At 36.1% G+C, this 23,014-nt stretch overlaps 1 protein-coding gene across 9 annotated transcripts in view; it reads left to right on the forward strand.

The window, feature by feature from the left end:
- The window catches only part of FGFR2 (fibroblast growth factor receptor 2), a 111,801-nt gene that overhangs the window by 51,112 nt on the left and 37,675 nt on the right, over nucleotides 1-23,014 (forward strand). For 5 of the 9 annotated variants that reach the window (XM_074233506.1, XM_074233507.1, XM_074233504.1 and 2 more), the window contains 2 exons: nucleotides 3,907-4,030; nucleotides 21,078-21,268. In XM_074233506.1, coding sequence (XP_074089607.1) covers nucleotides 3,907-4,030; nucleotides 21,078-21,268 — 315 coding nt within the window. Of the gene's footprint in view, nucleotides 1-3,906; nucleotides 4,031-21,077; nucleotides 21,269-22,542; nucleotides 22,691-23,014 lie in introns of all 9 variants that reach the window. The other 4 variants (XM_074233505.1, XM_074233503.1, XM_074233499.1 and 1 more) reach the window with 1 other exon arrangement.

A 23,014-nucleotide genomic window follows, 5' to 3' on the forward strand; every position in this document is an offset into this window, starting at 1 on the left:
AGGAAAAAAAATGGTAGTCATCTGCATGTTTTTTTTCCATCTATGCCAAACATCTGGATATCTAAAAGTATGAAGATACTTCATGTTGTATAGACCAAGTAACTAAGATTGATTAAGTTGTGGACTTTTCCTTTAGGTGCTTTTATGTCATAAAACTATATATCTATAGAGGGAATCCAACCTAAGATACCAAACAAGTACAACTTTCTCTTGGCATCCTCATTTTACAGATGAAGAAAACTGAGGCCAAGAGAGGTGAACTGATTCATCACAGTTAACCCTCTTAACAGAGCTGGTTCAGTGACTGGCAGGATTTGAAGTCATACCAACTTAGCTCAAGTATATACTTTATTTTTTTCTGGGGTGCCTATTGGTGTGGCCAAGAGAAGCAGGCATTAGAAGCCAAGGAATTTAGGAAAAAACCTTCTTCTGATTCAGCTTTTGTACTTTAGTGGAAAAGGTATAGTTTGTAGAATTTTGTATTTGTGTTTTGTTAAAAGGACAAAAAATATCTTTTTTCCTTTCCATTTCAGTATGAAAATGTTGCAAACATGCTTCTTGAGAGCACTATTTAAATTCCTGTGCTTCTCAGTCCAGTTCCTCTGGCCGATGAAGAATAAAGATAACATGCCCTAAGGCTTGGAGGGGGTAGGGAGGACCAAGTGGGGGCTCTTGTAGATCCTGGGCCTGTTGGAGTTGGTCTGCCTGTTGTGAAGGCCTGTAGCAAAGAAGTTACTGCCAGAAGGCTTTCCCAACAACCCCTCCCTGTAGAATGCTTTAAAATGCAGAGGTGTTTTAAAATGCATCTTACTTATCTTTCATAAGGAATTTAGTCCTAAAAAAGGAAGAAGAAGAATTTAGAAAAACCTGCTCAGGCCACATATTTTGTCTTTAAGTTGAAAGAGTTCACACAACTGGGGCAGTGTAGGTGTAGTTGTTTTTAAAATATCTTTGTTTTTCTATTTTTATGAGTTATAAGAACTCATTCTCCAAGTTCCTTAAGGAATGATCATTTAAAATAGTGTGATATATGCATAATCATTGCTTGGGATTTACAAGGGATTTTACATCTGAGAAATGCCATTGCATACTAAAATTTATACTGATGGTCAAGGAATCAAAATTCATATCACTGAAAGGAGAAAATAAGCATCCCTTGCATGATATGGGAGAAATATTGATTACCTACAAAATACAGAAATATTGCATTTTCATAAATATGCTCATCAAACTAAAAGAAATTTGGAATGTTAACTTATTAATTGTCTCAGTGCTGCTCTAGGAAATAAACTGTGCTTGTGTATTCTAGGAGGGAGGGACTTGTGTGGAATGCAATCACACCCAGGGAGAGCTTGATGTAATAATGGATAGCAGGCTACATGGGAGCTTACCATATGCTCTGATGTTAAAAAAAGGCAATGATCTACTAAGCCGTATATGCCAAGGTTCAGTGTCTTGGACTGAGGAAAATAATATTCCCTCCCTTAGCAGTTTGGGTTCAATTCCATTTGGAATACATGATGCCAAATTTGGATCTAAGTGCAAGAAAGACATTGACAGTTTGGATGGAGTCCAGGGAAGGGCACTAGGGATGATTAAAGGCTTATGGGAGTGACATTTGAGTGAGGGCTCAAAGAACTGAATTATTTACAGCATGGCTAAATGATGGATTACATGACTTGGTGACGTAGCCCCCCACACAACTGACTCTGGAGGTTGGGGGAACCCCTTTCAGGGAGGAGAATTCTGATTCTGCTCTCTGAAACCCTTAGAGATGTATCTCTCTCTCCCAAAGTACTGTACTCGACAGATTTCTTTAAAAAAAATAATTTTTTAGCAAAATCTATTAAAAGGTAAAAAAGTATATTTCTCTTTAATTTTTTATGGTATGATCTTTGATATTCAGGTCAGATTTTTTTTTAAGGAATAAGTTAAGGTGTTGATCTAGGTCTAATTTTTCTCACACTATTTTCCAGATTTTTCATTTCTTAGCAATAGGAAATTTTCCCTTAAGTAATAAATATTTTTTTTGAGTTTCATTGTTTCTGATTCTCTTTTGTCTATTTTGTTCCATTGATTCACTTTTCTATTTTTTTTAATCACTACCAAATGCCTTTAATGACTGTTGCTTTGAAAGGTAATTTGAAGTCTGTACATACTATTAATCTCATTCCTACCTTCCTTCACAATTTTCTTTGATATTCTGAAGTTTTTGTTGTTCAAATACATTTTATTATTATTTTGCCTAGCTTTGTGAAGCATACCTTTACAATTGATTGGAATAGAATTAAACTCACAAATTAACTCTGAGAATGTTTTTATTATATTGGCACAAACCAGCTGTGGACACTGAATATTCTTCCAGGTATTTCATCAAAAATTTTGAATAGAAGTTGTCATAACTTACTTTAACTTAAGTATCTTGTCTGTTTAATGTCTTAGGGAGCATATAAGCAGATAATTCTGATCATTAAAGTATCTGAGGATTTAAATTTCCCAATATTTGGAGTTTAGGGCATCTCTTGCCTATAAAAGATAACTAATAAATATTTGGTGAATTTAATTCAAGATATTTTAGGTAAACTCACTTTCTGATAGTCTTTATAAAGTCTGAAAGAAACCAGATGAAAGTTGGAGATGGCTAGTAGGAAGGTCAGCAATGATTTGAAAATGTGCAATTGTTTGTAACCTGACTGAGTCACCGCAGGATCTGTAAAGACAATCCCTGAAAGATCCTCCACTAAAGCTAAGAACTGTTAAGCATAATCTGAGACCCAAGTCCAAGGTATCCAAACCTGAAGGGATCCTTTAGATCTCAGTGACATAATAAAGGTTGTAAAGCCAGAGTGTTTGGTTATTATTTATTGTTTTATTCATTCAACAAATATTTTATTAAATGTCTACTATGTGCACAGCTCCATGATTGTCCTTTCCTTGCTCTCTGGATCATTGGGATGAAGTCCTCAAAACCTCATGGCAGGGGCGGCTAGGTGGCCTAGTGGATAAAGCACTGGCCTTGGAGTCAGGAGTACCTGGGTTCAAATCCAGTCTCAGACACTTAATAATTGCCTAGCTGTGTGGCCTTAGGCAAGCCATGTAACCCCGTTTGCCTTGCAAAAAAAACCCTAAAAAAAACAAAACAAAGCAAAAAAAAACCTCATGGCATGTGAGAACCATAATGTTACAGTCCAGTAAGAGGGGCCTAGGTGCTAAGGAAATTTGGAGAAAGAACAGATTCTTTTAGACTGAGGAGATAAAGAAAAGTCATCCTGAAGAAAATGGCATCTGAGCTGGAACTGGACAGATTTAGAGAGATGAGCATTCTTAACAATGGGAATGCATGAGCCATTCCCCCCCACCCAGGTTAGAAAGTGCAAGTTAATGAAAATGATGATAACATGAGCAGTAGTAGCCTACCTTTATTGATCACATTAATGAGAGATTAGGCTAGAGAATTTGGTCCCTGTCTATTATGATTGGTTCTAACATACCTTTGTACTCTTTATCTGGTGTATAACCTATGAGCCCATTTTGCCATCCCACATTGCAAATCTACCAAATACCTGTTCTTGGCACCCTAGGCTCATGCCTTTTGGTTCAATCATGAAACATTTACATGAGTTAAAATGCCTTTTCGTTTTGTGGATATGAGTCATTGAATGATTGAATAAAGTCATGTAAATTCCCATTGAACACCTGTTAATCATGCTAATGAATATCCTTTAGCTGCCACATTTCTGCACACTTGATTTGAAAGTAAACAGCATTTAAGTCTTCCATATGTTTCTCCCTTGCTCTGTTCTCTTCTTCCTTCCTTCCTTCCCTCTTTCCTTCCTTCCTTCTTTCCTTCCTTTCTTGTGTATAATGGTCAAAACTAATAATTTTAATAAATTTTCATTATTTTAGGTACGAAACCAGCATTGGAGTCTTATCATGGAAAGTGTGGTTCCATCTGACAAAGGAAATTATACCTGTGTAGTTGAAAATGAATATGGATCCATTAACCATACATACCATCTTGATGTTGTTGGTAAGTACAATACCACCTGAATGAATAATTCTGTATCATACTTTTATTTCTCCTTTGAGGCCTAGTTCTTCATTGTTTTTTAAGATTCATTTTTCCTTGGGCAAGCCACTTAACCACATTTGCCTTGCAAAAATCTAAAAAAAAAAAAAGATTCATTTTTGACCTTTTTATGGTGGTTGTCCTTGCCATTTACATTGTTTCAGTCTTTCTTGGCTCTGCATATTTTACTTTACATCAGTAAACTCTTTCCATGTTTCTCAGTTGTTGATCATGGTCATTATTTCTTTTGTTCAGCAATATTTCAAACCTTATTATTCACTTATCACATTTTATTAAGATATTCTCCAGTCAATAGGCATCTATATCCAGGTCTTTGCTGTCTCAAAAAAGTGCTGACATAAGTATTTTAGTGTATATGTAATCTTTCATTTTATCTAGTTTGATTAATTTAAAAGTATAAAGGATGCCTAATTTTATATATGACTTAAGAGAGATGATTAGTTTTTAATACTTTTAAATACAGTGTCTTCTTTGAGAAGAATAATTTGACTTTTTTTAGACAATTCCCTTTTCCCAGATTAGCCAGATTTTATGTGCCATGTGGACTATTTTTAGTTCCCATATGTCATCTTGTGTAAGGTAAGTGTAGAATAAAAGGTACTGACAGTCTTGAAATTTATATTAGCTAGATAAATGTTACTGGATGTCAGGAATAATATAGAAGTAAAGGGTGCAGTACATTGTAATGGAATAAAAAATACAACAGAAGAAAATATCACCTGTGTTTAAATAAAGGGAAGATAACTGTGGTAACAGTTGATGTATGTGGTTGCCACTGAAATTCCCGTCTTTAGTCCTTGGACTGAAGTTATTTTAGAACAGGGTTAGTAATCTTACCTATCATCAGAAGGGAGCAACTAGGATTGCTCATTTAGAACTGAAAGAAACTTTAGAAAGAATCTTGTTCAGATTCTTCATTCTATAGATAAGGAAGCCACTGCCCCGAAGGTGAATTACTTGGTCAAGGATGGAACTCATACATAGATCTCTTGATTCGTTTTCCACTGCCCATTTCACTGCCTAGAGTCTACTCTGATAGTTAACACTGTTTTATGTGAATAGAATTAATTCCCTTTTTTCATAGGAAGATTTCAAACTTGTTAGAAATAGACTGAAAGATGGAAGCACGGAATTCTAGGCCATGTTAGTATGCGAATGATATTAGACTTTGTGAAGGATGTAGCATTCAGTGTTATTCAATTCCTAGATTGTTTCACTAAATATTTGCATTTCTCTTCCCCAACTAGCACTAGTGATTGCAAGGAAGTAAAGAACTATAGTCTATAATAATATGGTTCACAAAATAATAATTGATATTTATGTTGCATTTTAAAATTTGCAATACCCTTCATATACATGAGAACTATACAACCATCCTGCCAGATAGAATATATGGGCATTCTCATCCCCAAGTTATGTATTAGAAAACTGTGAATTGCATAGGTATTAAGTGTCAGAGGTGGAGCACACTTGTGACTCCCAGTCCATCTTCTTCTTATAAACTATAATCTTTGTGGAATAATTTTGATGAAGAGACCTTGAAGACTAAAAGACAATTAAACAGAAATTATTTTGTTGTAGTTGTTGGAAATTGTGAAAATCAAATTGATTCTAAAATATATGAGTTTCCATCTTGAGAAGTACAATCTAGTGATTGGTTTCATCTTGAATATCCCATAAAGGTCCTCCTAATTACCAGAAGATATGTGAAGGTAGAAGGTATAGGAAATTGGACTTCCATCAATAACAAGAAATTTTTTTAGTATTTTTGGTTAATTAAAATCAAGATAGCAGTTTTGTTTGTTCAGTTTGTTTCAGAGAAAGGGAAAAATGGTTGTTTTTAAGTGGGTTATGCTTAATTGAGGATTTTGTTTTCTTTATCATGGTCAGCAGTAGGCAATTGATAAATATTTAATAAACTTAACTGTCCAAGGGATGGTCCCATAGTAAATAATCCAAAGTACACCCCCTGCTATTTGAAAAACCCACCTCCTAGAATATTGGGACCTTATGAAGAGAGATGACTTTAGACACACCATATTCCTTCTAATGACTAAGGCCTAGGAACTGACTGCTACCATTTATTTGGAGAAATGAAGTAAAATTTTAGGGTTCAGTGTTGGTTTCTATGGTCAGACAGATGTGACTCGTATTTGCAGAGTGAGTAATATATTGATACAGAATGTTCTCCAGGTATATTCTGACCTCCAACCTCAACCCCAATACATATACATACTTGAGTTTCATCATGTGGAAGTCTTACCTGTGGTTTGTATCTGTTAAAAAAAAACAGTGGAGGAGGCTATAGTTAGCCCAATTTAGTTACAGCTAGCTTTCTTTTTTTTTTTTTTTGGATGCTCTGAGACTTAATGTGAAGTGTCATGTTTTTTTGGATGATTTTTGCATCTTAGGTACTGATAAGAAAGCAACTTTTTGAACCACATTTTCTCTTCTCCTCCTCCTCTGCCTGCCCCCCCCCGCCCTGAAATCTGTGTAACATTTGCTTAGTGATGTTTGATTTTGATAAAATGAAAGAGGAGCAACCAGTATTTAATTGGTCACCTCAAGGCAAACGACTTAAAGCTTATTTTGGCAGGAAGAATGAAGGGAAATATATAAATAATTGGAAAATTTGGGAATTATACCACTTTGGATTCTAATACTATATGGTGGGTGTGAAAAATCAAATGTTTATTTCTCATGTAAATTAAGTTCATAGGTAGCATGTAGTTAACTATTTTTAAAAAATTCAACTCTGTGATGGGAGCCAAATGTTCAAAGGACAGCATCTCTTCAAAATTGTACTTTCTCATGAACTTACCAGAACTTGGTTAATTGAAATCAGGGTTATTCATGGGAGTTACCAGTTAACATTATCCTGTGCACTTCAGTCATTGTGTAAATTTCATGGCCAAGTTTTAGGTTGAGTTATTTTGTAAAATTTTCAAGGTTTTTTTTTTCCCTCTTCATAAAATTCTGGCAGCTGTTTCATGAGATGCTGAGAAATTTCTTCTTGTTTTAGGATTTGTATTTGATTTGGGCTGCTGAATAAGAGGGTTGTTCACTTTAGAGTTAATCCACAACAATCTGTCTTGTTGAAAAGAGCATGTGATTCTGTGGCATAATTCTGTGGTGTAATGTAGAGGGAGTTGTGAGTCTATGGAGTAAAGTAGAGAAAGGTCTGATGATGTCACAAACTTGGGAGATATCCCAGCTAAACATGAGCCAATAATGACACAATGCTGGTTGGGAATATCCATTAAAGCTTAACTCAAATAATTTTCCAAACCTTGAACCTTCTTTACATGTAGAAGCCAAATGTCACTGGAGTATAAGACATTTTCAGTAAAGATGGAGGTGTGAAATACTCTCATCTTTTCTCAAAACCCTAATAATTGCTTTGAGAGGCACTAATAAAATAAGAATTGAGTCAGCTAAATATTCTCATCTAGACTTTCAAAATTGGCAGGCAGTCATCTGAGGATCTCAGCTAGTGGGGACAAAAAAGAATCAAGTTCAAATGGCCAATTACCAGTGGTCTCCTCTGCCCACATGGATAGAGCCCAAATTTAATACATCCCCATGTTGGGATGACTTTTTCAGCTACCTCTGTTTCACAGAGGGTCAAGGCCCTTTCCCAATGAAAACGACAGCCCATTTTCAGCCATGGTCTTTAAGTTTTGTTTTTGTTGCTATGATACTCAGATTTGCAGTTCAGTTATCATGTGCCATCAGAATGGGTGAGATCTTTTTATTGAAATTCTTCTTTGGAAAAGCTTCTACATCAGCACTATACAGTAAAAGTGGTGCTATTTAAGTGACATTCTCCTGTCCTGTAATTAAATAGCCTGTCATTGTTGAGAACAAGAGTTCAGTTTGTAGGAGCTATTTTTAATGGACTCACTTGAGCCTCATTAAAATGGACAACATCACTATATTCAATCATTTACTTATAAGAGGAAATTATTGTGAAATTCTGGGTTTCAGAAATTGTGGTAATTTAGAAAGTCTCAGAAATAATTATATCCTGAAGTGGCAGGTCATTCCTTTGACTAGATAGCAAGATATTACATAGACTCCTGTACAGTCAAGGAGCTGTGTTCTAGGTTGCTGGTCTCTGCAACTTAGTGGTAATAAAAATAATAACATTTATTATTATTAATATTATAGCTATTATTGTCCTTTAATATATATCAGACACTATACCATGTTCTTTACAATTATTATCTTGATACTCACAAAAACCCTGGGAGGTAAGTGCTATTATCCCTATTTTACAGATGAGGAAACTGAGGCAAATAGGGGTTAATTGACTTGTCAAACTTACTACACAATCGATAAGTATTGGTGATTGAACCTGGACTCAGGTCTTCCTGGATCCTGAATTAACACTCTAAGCATTGTGCAACACTTTGAACAAATCATTTAACCTCTTCAGGGCTCATTTTCCTCATCTTTAAAAAAATCAGCAAGATGATGACGGGATCTCTTTGTACTCTAGAATTCTATGCTTGTGTAAGTTTTACAAGACAGTTTTATAGCAATTGCTTGATGCAATCAAAGGAGCCACAATAAGATGAACCTGATTGCATAGTCATGGATTGTATTATAGTTATTTATGAACATCTTTTATTTTCTGTCCTTCTTAGACTAGAATCTCTTTGAGGCTAAGGACCATCACTTGTGTCATTCTGTAGTCCTAATGCAGAGGACAGTGTAATCTATAGTTGGTTCTTAGTGACTTTAGTGAAATTTCCTTCTTATTTCCAGTTGCATCCTATATGTCACTTAGTTACCTGGATTTTCTTAGTGAAAAAAATGTATACTCATCCTTGAAAATCTATGCTGTTGCTGGTGATTTCCAACTTCAAATGATGTGATGTGATATCATCTGATCTGATATAATATGATCTGATCTGATATAATCTGATCTGATCTGATCTGATAATATGATATAATATCTAATTCAAGATGGATTTGAACCTTAAGACAGTGATAATATTTTAGGATTTCAAGGGACTTAGAAAAATCTAACCTTATTATGTTAAATCTAAAGGTACAATGCACACAGGTTACATAATAGCAGAGCAAGATGAGAACACAGGATTCTAGAGTCTGTCTAATGTTCTTATTACTATACCACAATATTATTATTATTATTATTATTATTATTATTAAATTTTGATTGTTGTGTTAGGTTATCTGAGGTTGCTTCACAAACATGAGAGAAAGGTGCCCCTGTCTACCTTGATATCAACATAGATTACTGCAAGAAGAAATTGGTGAATTATTCCATAGACTTGTTGCAACTAGCAAATTCTTTTGACTTGGAGTCAAGGGTTTCCCTTTCCTTCCCTTCCTTCCCTTCAGATAATGAGACTTTTCAAGGAATTCCCCTCTTCTTTGAGTTCCCTATATATTTTGGGAAAAATGAATGAAGCAAAAGTTTCTTTGCCCAAAGTCAGTGGGTTTGTCCAAGCCAGTCATTTTTGTGACCTGTATTGATTTGATTTTCTAGAAATTCATTTTCATCTGGGGAGAGATTTATTAAGTGACAGACATTGTCTTAATAGATACCTTAGGCTGTGCCTCATTTATGGCTGGGTGGAGGTTCACTGAGGCGTTGCTGCCAGCCCCAACTTGCAGGCTGGCAGACCAGTCTGTGGCTGTTGACTAGCCCTTGACATATTTACCTGAGTGCCGAGGGCCCTGGACATGATAGGACAAAGCCTAAGAGCATGAAGGAATCTGCACTGATGCTTGCCCTCAGGTATTTGTTAGGTTAAGAATGAAGAGCTTTTTATTCAGAGCACTGATAAGCCTGGCTGTAGGTAGATTTTACATCTGGCACTGGACTTTTGGCAACACCCTCAGAGGGAGAAGAAATTACGCAAATTGTTTGATGCTCAGGGCAATGTGCTGGTGCAGACTCACCTAGGAAAACAAAGGCTTTAGTGTGGTCTTTCTACAAGGGGGGAAATGGAGGGGGGTTACTAAAGTCAGGATATCCCCAGATCATCACTTTCAAATGGGAACTTTGGATTTCTTTTTGGGCCGAAGTCAAAATTGTGTTTGTTTAAGTGGAGGAATCCCAGTCTTATTAGTAATCGATGGGTTGGATGAATATGGAATTTGTCAGAAGTAGTATCCTTCCTGCTCGTTCACTTGGGGTGAAGGAGTGGGTTCTTGTCCTGCTATCCATCATGGCATTGCCTCTGGGCATAGCTTTTTGTTTTCCTTTTGACTAATGATGAACATGATAATGTGGTTTTAGCTGTTGAATGGAATAACTTTATAATTATGCATTTCAAATATATTTTTAAAAAAATCTAACTAGAGAGCCAAAACATACAAACTGTTAAAAAAGAGAATTGGAGATTGATTTGTCTGGGACACCTGTCTCACAGAGTAGAAAGTTCACCATAAAGAAAAAAAAAGGATACTTATAGCCAGGAAATCTAAAATAAGCTCATCGGGATTATAAAATCATGGCAGCAATGGATAACATTAATACTACCTTCTCTATGGTGCTTTATGGTATTAAAAGTTCTTTACAAAGAGTATCTCATTTGATTCCCCAGAAAAAGTCTGGAAGGTAGATGATTTTATTAAGTCCATTTTATGGATGGGAAAACTGAGGCTGACAAAAGTTAAGTGAAAATTTTCAAGGTCACACAGCTAGTAAGCATCTGATATTAGATTAGAACTCAGATCTTCTCCAAGTCCAGTGCTCTATCCACCATGGGACATAAGATGGTTTATGGGATAGGTCATGTATCTATTTTGTTTATGACCCTTGAGGACTTCATGAATCCTTGTCAAATTTGTTGAATAGCTAGGTATTTTTATTTCAGGTTTCTAGTCTAAAAAATTTGTCTCTTACTAGCATAAATTTTGCTGTCATAAGTTCTTCAGACACATTTGTGCTCAATGTTTCAATAACTGCTATCACTTTTATAATCAAAAAAAGTTTCTATGAAGAAATTGAACCAACCCCATTTATCATTCAGGTTCTGCCTTGATTGTTTCCTTCTGTTTCTCTATAAGAGCTAAATTATTGAAGTTTGTCACGATAAAGGCTAAATTAGTTTTTATGCATATTTTACAGTGATCCTGAAAAGAAAAACAAATCTCTTACTGTTGTTTTTCTTTTCAGGCTAATTGTAAAAATGTAGAAAAATTGATTTAGTCTTTATCACAACAAGATGTTTTCTAATTTGTTTACCTTGATGTCATGGAAGAGATGGTAGAATACAGGATGGAGTGCTGTAGTAGCTGCAGTAATTTAGCTCTTATATGGAAATAGTCTGAATGATAAATGAACTCCAATTTGCCACTTTGGTGTTTGTTTTCAAAATATCTTCCTTTCATCAGATCCATGAATTAAGATTAGCAAATATTATTCTCACCATTTTACAAGACAAACCAAATTAGAATCAAAAGTTGCTCATGACAAATTCAGCTTCTTCTCCTATAAGATCAGTGCCCTTACCTCTATGCTTCTCAATGCAGAGAGGGGACAGATGAAGGTGGAAATGAGTCATGGTTCACTGTTGGACTGATAACTTTTTTTTTTAATACTTCTCCAGATTTCTCACCTAGGGAATTACCATTAAAGTCTGTAGGAATTCTTTGTATCCTAGAGATGTGCCTGTATCAATAAATCATATGTTGCTCCCACCACTGTGGCTCCCAAGCTCCCACCAAAGCCCAGAGTTTAATGAAGGAATAGATTGATCTTTTGGGTGTGATAAATAATAGTTTTTATTCAACATACATGCTTTCTCAGAACTGGTTTCCCATCACCATCTTTAAAAATTTTTGTTTAAAGTTCAGTGCCATTATACATGATTTAAGAAGATACTATCAGATTTGACATGATAAAGAAATCAACATGGTTTCATTAATAATTGTTTTATTTTCTGAAAAAGAACAAAAACAAACAACATTAACAATGACAATTTCAATAAAAACTCTAGTTATCATTAAATATAGTGGATACAAGATTAATGGCTTGGTACAATCCAGTCAGGTCCAGAAAGTTCAACCAAGAAATTCCATCTTAGTCATCATCGTTAGATTTTCTAGTGAATATTTTGAAGCTTGAATTAATTCAGTTAACTAAACATTTATTAAACATGTAGAAAACTAGGTGTTAAGGGCTAGGGAAGATTGAAAATTGTGATACTTTTGCCTATGGAGTTTATGTTCGAGCAAGGGAGGGATAGTGAGTGGAAATAGAAAGGCTTACTATCAGACCACCACAATATTATAAATGAGTGGTAAAGAGAAACTATTTTTAGGCTGGTAGCAGTGGGGACAGAGAAGAAGGGATGGATATGAGAGAGAATTGCTGAGGTACAATCAGCTGGCTTAATAATAGACTGGAATTTCAGCAATCTGATTTGATCTCACAAGTCCTGAAGATGGAAGGCAAGATTATTAATTCTGATGTCCCTGAAGCTTTTTTATTTAATAAGTTAGAAATATTTCAGGCTTATACCTCTAATAGAAGGGCTAAGTTGCTGACTGGATATTAGTGATGAGAAAGAGGGAGACTCTGAAAGATAGTACTAAAATTTCAAACTCCAAATTTTTATTTGAAGATTGCACAGAGAGTATCTGAGATGACTTTATAACAAAAGAGCATTTATTTTCAGGGTTCAAGTTTTGTCTTCAGGGGAAAAAAAAACTATGGAAGGGGCTTTGCAGGTTCTTACCCTCTTTTTATTTCAATCATTTTCTTCAAAAGCTTTCCATTGTTCTTTCTACTTCCTCCTCCCCCCACCTCTCACCAAAGGGAGGTATTTCTTGTTTGCTCAGATGTGCTTAAAGCTTTTACCTATGCATATGCCATATCAGGGATAAAACAAGTTATCTGAGAGATTAGTGTGACAGACATTCCAGTCTTCCTTAAGCAAAGTAGTTTTTACAGTGGGGAAAGTGATGAAATGCATAGGGTGGCAGTTAATAATAGGCTATGCTGAGAATATTAGTCATTCCCTTGTATTGAAAGCAGAGAATTGAATACAAAAAAAAAATTCATGTTGTATGATTCTCGGTATGATTGGTGGTGGCGCCTCTGTGGTTTGGTTCTAAGCCTCTTCTTTACAAATCATTTTAAAGAAAAAAAATAAACTTTTCATCTTGTAACTTGGGGTGTGTTTAGTTTCAAGTAAATGTTGGCTTTTCAAACCCTCTTCCTCCCTTGAATGGAACAGCTCTGCAAACTCCAGTCCAAAGTTCTGCCTTTCTCAAAAATGATTCATTTCAGAAGCAGGTGGTTTGGTGACTTGTGACCTCAGGAGTTGCTAGGACATTATTGTTCTCAGGTGGTATTTACCAGTTTCTCTCTCTCCTCATGAGGAAGGATGGGCAGAGTGACGTCTGACTTTGACATCAGAGTCAAACATGAAAGATGTCACAGGAGGAGAGTGTGTACAGAGTATTTGCATCAGAGAGGAGGAAAGCCCTTGTTTAGTAAACAAACCTCCAGTGCAACATTTGGCTGTGGGGAAGGTTGGGTTTTTGGACTGAAACTTAAAGTGGTCTTAGCATTGGTTTTTGCTTTTTAATGAAAAAGTAAAGGTGACTTTCAGTAAAAACTAGACAAGATTTGATGGTCACCAAGAGCTCTACAAGCACACATTAGATTTCATTTAAAGAAAAGTAGCAAAACAAAATAAAGAAGGATGGGAAAGGATGATAGTTTGGGGTATTTTGACCCTTTCTGTTATAAATGACATGTAATGTCCTATGGTTCACTCAAGAAAAACCAAACAGACATGCATTTGCGAGAAGCTGCTTAATCTCCCACCAAAGAATATTGTCTATGACGATAATTTGGAGAGGCACTTTGCCTACACCTGTTTAAGTTCTTTCCAGTCTCCTGGAGACACCATCACCCCGTCACTTTGCTTTTGCACATCATTGAACAAACACAAAAGGATTAGTGGTGTTTTCCTTCTAGCATTTCTTGTGGTGCAGCCCCTCAAAGTCATTTGGTTATTCAAGGACTGGAGGCATTAGTTTTCAGAAAAAAAAATCATGCCCATACCCCTTCTGCCTCTTCCCTTTGCCCCCCCAAACAAACTTGCATCTTTAACTTGGGTTCTTAGACTTTACTATCTCTGTTAGAATGTATATATTAAGAAGTATGATGAAAAGTACCAAGTTTTTGGGAAGGAGGTGATATAAAATTCAGAACTGGTGGGACAGAGGACCACATGAGCAAACTTCTCGACAGAAACTCTTTTTTTCTTCCAGTTGTATTTGGATGGTTAATCTTTGGGGTAGAAATTCACAGTTCAAATGTAGAACCAAGGGGCAGATCACTTAACCCTGATTGTCTCCAAAAAAAATGTAGGATCAGATGATCTAATTCAAAATTACAACTAATGACTGTTTAATAGCCCATGAACCTTCCTTTGAAAAAATATCAATATCTTTTGTTTTTACATCATTTTTTTTTTTAGTTTTTGAATATATCATTCTTCCTCTGCTCATTGAGCCATCCTTTATAAAAAAAATATTAAAGAGAAGGTTAGGGTGGGGGAGTTCAGCAAAACTTACCAGAATATTCATTTACTTTGATGATATGTATGGTGTTTCATCCCCATTGATTCCCCCCTCCCCCACCTCTGTAAGGAAGGAAAGGGAGAGCATTTTCTCATTATTATAATGACCTAGCAAGACTGGAACCCTTTGGGAGCTTTGGTATTCTTTTCTTTTTGTTCCCACTCCATCTTCTTCACCCCTCCACCTTCAATACTCCCAAGTTTTTGTCCAGAACTTGGAATGCCCCACATACCAGGCTTGAAAGACTGAGCTTGTCCACTTTAAGTACCTGAGGCGGAACCTTGAAAAGGCAATGAACTCATTCTACTCATTGTAATTAGTGTGAGGTATTTAGCAGGTTATTGGCCTCCTTAAAACTTCCAAGTGCTTTGGTAGCCTTTCTCCTAATGGCTGTGCTGAATTCTAACTGGGTTAGTGCCCCTTTTCTGTAACAAAAACAACTGCCACCTACTCTTTAGAGAAAACCTGATGGAGCCTTAACAAAAAATAAAATCCAGGTTGTTTTCATTTATCTTCCCTTCTTGAAATGTTCTTTTCTCTCCATCTTCTTTTAGTTGCTAAGAAACTGCCATTTCGAGAGAACTGTAATTAAATTTTGATTTTAATTTTAGGATCAAGCAGGAAATGTAACACATGCTCCCTGAAATGAATGGATGATTGATAGCATTAAGCTTGTCTGATTCCAAATCAATGTAGGGAATTCAATGTGATTAGTGGCCCCAAGGATTTCTCCTTTTCAGCTTTTCAAATGTTCTTTTCCAGCAAATGCAACTTAACTTTTTAGAAATAGGAAGGTACTGCTATGGACAATGCCATCCACATCCAGAGGGAAAAAACTATGGCATCTGATATACTATGATGTACTATTACACAGCTTCTTTTATGTTTTTCCTTCCTTTCTCATGTTTTTTTTTTCTTTCCCCTTAGTTCTAATTCCTCTTTTACAACATGGCTAATATGTAAATATGCTAAACATGAATGTACATATATAACTTTTACCAGCCTAATCGCCACCATGGGGAGGGGGAAGGGAAAAGAGGGTGGTTAAAAAAATGTGGAACTCAAAAATTTACAAATGGATGAATGGTGAAAAATGACCGTTGCATATCATTGAAAAAATAAAATAAAATTTCAATTAAACAATAGAAATTAGTTATCCTGAACTGGATTAATTTATAGGTGTAATTTAAGAACCCTCTATTCTTCTGGTCCCAGGGATGCAGAGTAGTGTTTACTGACCTTGAAGACATTAAGCAGCTTTACTGTGTTGGGTGTACATTGGATGACCTTTTGCCATACTATGGCAAAAGTCAGGGAACTGTTATAAGCAAACATGTTATTATGTACAGAGTGGGAATGGAATGTTGGACAACTCAATGGTCAGTTCATAAAGATGTCTTCTTTGTCACTCAGGTATTTTCTCTCTCAATAATTATCCTCTTAGCATGAAGCAGACAATGCCAGCTTTCCTCATCTACACTGTTTAAGTTTCATTATGGCTTTCAGTCACAATAGTTAACTTTTCTCTTTAGATTTAAATACTTTTTTCTTTAGCTTTCACACTTAAACCACATTCCCAAGGACTAGGCTTTAGTCTCTTCAATCTGGGTCTTCTATAGACTGACTTGAACTTCATTCCAGTAGTACAGCCAACCCTCCAATTAGTGATAGCTACCTATCACTTTTGGGACTTCTTTTAATTGCTGATCTTAACTTGGAATTCCCATGAGTGACTCAGGAGTCTTGACTTTAAAGGTATATACACTCACTGTTTTCATGCTCAATTCATTTGTGACTGATTTTTGAACATTATTTTTTTAAAACTGTCATATTTTACAGCATCATAGGTTAGCATTGTTAGCATATCTGATTTTATTAATTTTTTTAAAAAACCAATTTAATAGTAAATTATTTTTTAGTTAGTTGAAACTAAAATTTTTGAAAAATGTAGAATAGCAATTGTGTTATTAAGTAGGAGAAGCAGTGTTGAGACATGAATCACACTTGACTTAATCTATTATCAAGGAGCAATTAGTCCTTAAGTAAGATATAAGCTTTTTGAGGACAGGGACTTTTTCATTTTTTTTTCTTTGCATCTTTAGTGCCTGGAACTCAATAAATATTGAGTGATTTATTCATTTGAATCTCTTTTTCCACCTTTTTTTTGATGAATATAGTACCTTTTGTCCAAGATGTTAACACCAGTGATGAGTCACTATAATCATTATATTTATTAGGCACCATGAATTCAGGGCACTATTACCCATGGCACCTCTCTTTAAGGTCTCTTCCATTGGTGCAGTGAGTAGACAATCCAACTTAATTGCTCAATAGAATTATTAAGCAGTAGGAGAGAAATGAAAATTTCCATTTGTCTTTCTTCTCAATTCTTCAGAATCTAGTGCAAGGATTTTTAAAAAGAAAAGCATGATTATCCAAACTATGAACCTGTCTCTTAGAGGGGAAGAGGTTGAAAGACATTATTGGAAGGTAGATGGAGAGAAATGAAACATTTTTTTCTGCTAAAGCTGGCATACTAGGCCCCATTCCAAGATGTTTCAGACCTTATTCTCTGACTTGTTTAAGGGCAGAGAATAAGGTTGCAAAGGAAATCAAAGCCTTATGTGGAGAAATGAAACATGAGGCCTACTGACTTTTAAAAAACATTTTAAATAACATTCTCTAAGGTTTCATTTTATACTGAAGGCAGCTGTAATAAGTTTTGGGAGATGGTGTAAGGTTTCTATTAAAGAGAGATCATGCTTGCAGTTTTTGTACTCAAAGTGAGAAAGGGGATGTGTGTGTATGTATGCATATGTGTGTGTGGTGTGTGTGTATGTGTGTGTATATGAGTGTGTATGTGTGGTATGTGTGTGTGTGTGTTGGGGGGGAGGATTAGATATTATTTTGTATAAGGTGAGAATGTTTGAAAAGTAAATTGAAGCCTTTAAGGGATAATATATTTGGTATGCTGTAATTCACATATGAAATAATATTGAACCATTCCTAAGTTTTTAAAAATAGCCTGTGAAGCAGTGGAACAATTTAACAGCTACAACCCAAGCATGTTTACTCTAAGTAAAATAAGACTGCTGCTTTGTAGTGACCTGTCGGGGCTGCTTTAGTGACTAAATTCCCATTGGATACTTGGAGCATGCCAGATATATTGGACTGTATGAAAGATCCCATTGTTCATTGAGCATCATTATTTGCTCTTACACTCACAATGTTTGCTTGTGAAATAATTTATTGGAAACAAGCATGTTGAAGAAAGAGCACTTGATTTGAAATTCAGTTGATCTGGCTCAGAATAGTTAAGCTTTTCTAGCGCCTTTGCTCCCAAGAATAAATATTTAGGTTCACTGTACTTAAAACACTTAGCTTAAAGAGGGGGAGAGAGAGAGAGAGAGAGAGAGAGAGAGAGAGAGAGAGAGAGAGAGAGAGAGAGAGAGAGAGAGAGAGATGAAACAAACCACCCCACCTGCCCCAGTACTTTCAGAAGCATGAAGTAAATGACCTGATAGGCAGGCATCCCTCAGCTCTGGATCACTGGTTCACATGTGAACGGAGCCAATAGGGACGGAAATGATTTAAGATTTGACAGGCATGAAAGAGGGTACTTTGTGAAAGGAGAAGGACGGGTATCCAGCCAGGGGGCAATTTTTTTTTTTTGTCTTGCTGAGGACATCTTCATAATTCATGTCAAGTGAAACTCTTGGTCGTGGAATGGGGGGGGTACCTCAGAAGGAGCAATGAACAGGGAGGATTAACTCTATCATTACCATCTTGGCAGGATGGCTAGCCAAAGATTCTACAAGACTTCATGTCTGAGTGAAGAAAGAGCTTAATTCTCCACAGATGCCAAGGTTTTAAGATGCATAAATCATTGTACCATTGGCCAGGCATTCACTGAATAATTATTTGCGAGTACTTGTAGCATTTGATAGTACTGGATACTATGAGGGATGGGTAACTATCATATTTCTTTGAGAGCTTACCTAAGACAAAAATATTTTTGGTGATTTTTCAAAGAGATTACAAATTGCTGTGTACAGTTTCTGAAATGCTCCAAATCTGAGAATCAGAACTTTCAACCTCTAACTGCTGGGTGTGATATGTTGGACAAATTGAATACCTTTTTTTGGTGCTTTGAGATTTCTATAATTACAATGGTCATTGGTAAAGTGGTTTGAGATCCTTAAATGAAAAGTGGCAAATGTAATCATCAGTTCCTGATTTTTAGTTCTTGGAGGTCAATGGCAGATTTGTGTAATAAAACTCATTTGCACATGGTTTGGCTCTTGTACAAAAAAAATCCAGTTAAATCATGATTTATTATTGGTGCCCCTAACATGAAAAGGCTCAATGGATTAAGGATTTAACTACCTGCTTCCAAACCAGAGCATTGGGAGTCTTGGTATGTTATAACGTCTTTGGTTTCCTCATTTTTCTTTTTCAGATTTTTATCAGGCAAAAGGAAGGTACAGGGTACAGCAAGGGTTGTAGAGATGTCCCTCCTTTACTGGGTCCCTTCCTTGGGGAGCAGATGATTTAAATTGAATGTATGGAGAAATTCAGGGGTTGCAGGAAAGTCCCAATAGGGGTATAGCCATCCTGCACTATCATTTGGAATTTAATAAATTCTAAACTAGAGGTCATAATCTTAATGAGCAGATTCAGGATGCAAGATCCAAATATCAAAAGAGTGAAAGGGAAAAGATGGATGAGGATTTGACAGGATCAAATTGGAGCACTCCTCCTTGGTAAATGGATGTTAAAAAAGACAAACAAGGGAAGGGTAGTGACAGAGAAGCAAATTTAGATCTGTTCCTCTGGAAATATCTGATGCCATCTCATTCAGATATTCTCAGAGCATGTCTCCAGATCAAGTTACTTGGAGAAATTGTCTTCTCTGCTAAATCTTAACACAAATTTTTTTCTTGCAAATAACCAGTTGGCCAGTTGGTATTTATGGTGGAGAGGGAAAGCAAGTGTGGTTCTATGACCATAATTTTTCATTTAAATAATATGGATGGGGGCACAGTGGAGAGAGAGCAACAAGTCTGGTGTCATCAACTTTCTGAGTTCAAGTCCAGTCAGACATTTACTGGATATGACTCTGGACAAGTCATTTAATCCTGCCTTCTTCCCTTTCCTCATTTGTAAAATGATCTGGAGAAGGAAATGGTAAACTACTCCAGTATTCAGAAAACCCCAAATGAAGACATGAAGAGTCAGACATGACTGAATTAACTGAATAACAACAAAATTGGATTAGGGTAGGGAATATAAATGGAGCCAGACCAGTCAATGGTAGACATGAGTGTGCAAGACATTTGCAATGGTGCTTCCCAGTATTTTTCATTTTAGTCTAATATAATTTCTAATTTTTTTAATATCTCCATACTTAGTTTTTTAGTACCTTAGCAGCTGAAAAAAAACTATTTGGGGCCATTGAGGTCTATGCAAGAATTTTTCAATTTTGAGGGAATTTTCCAAAACCAGGTTTCCTCTTGGAAGACCCTTTTCCTTGAAGAAGAGTAGGAGTGAAAACTGTAAGGTGACCCTCATGTCTCACTACTCAGGCAGGCATCCTTCAAGAAAAACAAAATACTGGTAGTACTTTTGGCTCCAGTCTCTGTCATTTATGAGACCCTGGAGGATTTCTCTTTGTCTCTTGCTTAATAACCTTGCCAGGATAGCCTTGAAGTCAAAAGTAAATTTCATGTTGGATATGAATTGTAATGAATTTAGCAAGGGAGGAGGGAGGAGATATGTTGGATGAACTTGGGAGGATTGGGAGTCTGACTGAGATGGTTGTCACTTCTCAGAAACGTATTTTCTACTTTATAGATATATAATGGAACTTTCTTTGGAAGTACCATTCTTAGTATTCATTGTGTCACAACTGATGTCCAGTATGTTAGGTTTAAATTCAGGGCGTGAATTATTTGATGAGTTGCCCCCATACATATTCATGGCTTTTGGTCCTAGACTAAATGGACCAAAAGAAAAGAAATCCCAATTTCTCTGTCAAAATGTCAAAAGAAAGTCCTTTCCCAGGCTCATTAGGTGGCTTGTACCTCATCCTATGATCTTGCAAACTCGAGTTTTAACAAGGGTTTGTTTTTTTTCACCCATTTTCTAAATGAGTATTCTTTACACAAGTGCAGTTCTCAGTGGTCTCCTTTGAAGTGTCGTTTTTTTGTTATACATTTGTCTGTAGTGTTATTTCTGAGGAGTCAGCCAACAGGCTTAGAGGCCTCTGGCACAAGTTCACTAATAGTTTTTTTGGCAACATAGCTTATTTATGCATCTTTTCTCCCTTTCTCCCCCCCCCCCCTTCTCTTTCCTGCCCCTAAACCTACTTCCCCCACTCTACCCCCTCCTTTTGCTCTTCTTCCTTTAGAGCGATCTCCCCACCGGCCCATCCTCCAAGCAGGACTGCCAGCAAATGCTTCTACAGTGGTTGGGGGAGATGTGGAATTTGTCTGCAAAGTCTACAGTGATGCCCAGCCTCACATTCAATGGATCAAACATGTAGAAAAGAACGGCAGTAAATATGGGCCAGATGGATTACCTTACCTTAAGGTTCTGAAGGTGAGAATGTTCTTAAACTTCCAATCTCTACCCCACTTACCTGAAAATGTCATAATCCTAGGGGGTCTTGCAGATAGATACATAGTCTAATTTACTCTTCAATTTAAGAGAAAGTTAAATCTTTGACCAGTTGGAATTAAGCATAATTAAGACACTGATGACTGCTCATATTTATTAATAGATTTTTGAAGTTTGAATTAAATCCTTGTTAATTACATGCCATCTTTTAACAAATGATTCTAGGTTTTTCCTTATTTCTTAATCTTCTTTCTTTCTTTTAACCCCTGAAATTCATTCCAAATGATAGTCTAGCAATGTTTTTTTATATTGATGTACTAGTGAAATATGAATATCCTATTTCTTATATTATATAACCACTGCAAAGACCCCATTTTAGAAGCAACATCATCATGTTAGAGCTCTTCATAAAGAGGAAACATGGCTAACCCTGTAGATCATTTGTAGATCAAATGTAGATCATTTAATTAGCTAAAAGTTCATCTCCTAAATCCTAGTACATATCATAAGATCTTGTAATAGTAGATTATTCATAAATGTTTGTTGGTTTGTTGAAAAGCAGATATTGCCTAAGGACCATTATTCTAAAGAATAATCTTTCAAGAAAACTTTAGGCAGATCGTTTTTAAAAATTTCATTCCACACATTTGATTTTCAAATATATCCCTTCACCTTTCCTGCCCCATTGGGTCATCATGTTTGAAAAAGAATGAAAAAAAAATTACCTAGCTGTGTGATCTTGGGCAAGTCACTTAACCCATTGCCTTGCAACCCCCCCCAAATTAAATAAATAAACCAAAAGAATAAAAAAACAGTGATTCAGTGGAACTAATATAGCAATGGAATCTGTCAATATATGTCAAGCTCTCCACCTGTACTCCCCTATCTTTGCAAAGAAGGGAATTTTTTTTTTTCAATTCTTCTTTGGACAGGCAGATTTCTTTAAAGTTTCCACTAATGAGAATTGTTCAGCCAGCAGCACCTAGAGTGAGCAAAGCTGGCAGAATATTATGTCATTGGGATTGAAACCCATTAAGTTAGAGGGCTTGTTTAGATGTTTCTCTCCTCTCTCCCCTTTCCCTTTTTAACAATTATCTTATTATATTCTTTCTTAAAACCACAGCCTTTTGGACATCGGTGTTTAGGTTTAATGGATGAAGTTTAATGATCGACTTTTGGTGGTGGGACCATAGAGAGAGTTAAGTCCTTTCTGGACTGTAGTTACAATGTTCTCCTATGTTATTGGTCTATTCTAGCATTCGGGGATTAATAGTTCCAATGCAGAAGTGCTGACTCTGTACAATGTGACTGAGGCGGACGCTGGAGAATATATTTGTAAGGTCTCCAATTATATAGGGGAGGCCAACCAGTCTGCCTGGCTCACTGTTCTGCCAAATAAACAAGGTAACACTGTTTTTTAAAGAAAGCTGGATGTAGAAGAGAATTGGTGCTTTGGGAGACTGCAGGCAGCTTATAGGATAACTCTTATGGCCTTGGTACATTTACAATAATCCTTCTTTGGTGATGCAACTGGGATCATGCCAGCAGCCATGGAAAAATACCCACAATGTTCAGTTTGTTTGAAATAATTTATTCAAAAGAAAATGCTCCCTGTTCTCATCCCCCATTTGGAAGTTGTTCTTTCTGGTCAATCATATTGATACTACAGTTTTCCCCATCATTGACCCTATACAAAAATTGAGATTTTAAAACACATCTGTCTTGAAT

The sequence above is a fragment of the Macrotis lagotis genome, chromosome 4, assembly GCF_037893015.1.
Source record: "Macrotis lagotis isolate mMagLag1 chromosome 4, bilby.v1.9.chrom.fasta, whole genome shotgun sequence".
NCBI classification, from domain to species: Eukaryota; Metazoa; Chordata; class Mammalia; order Peramelemorphia; family Peramelidae; genus Macrotis; species Macrotis lagotis.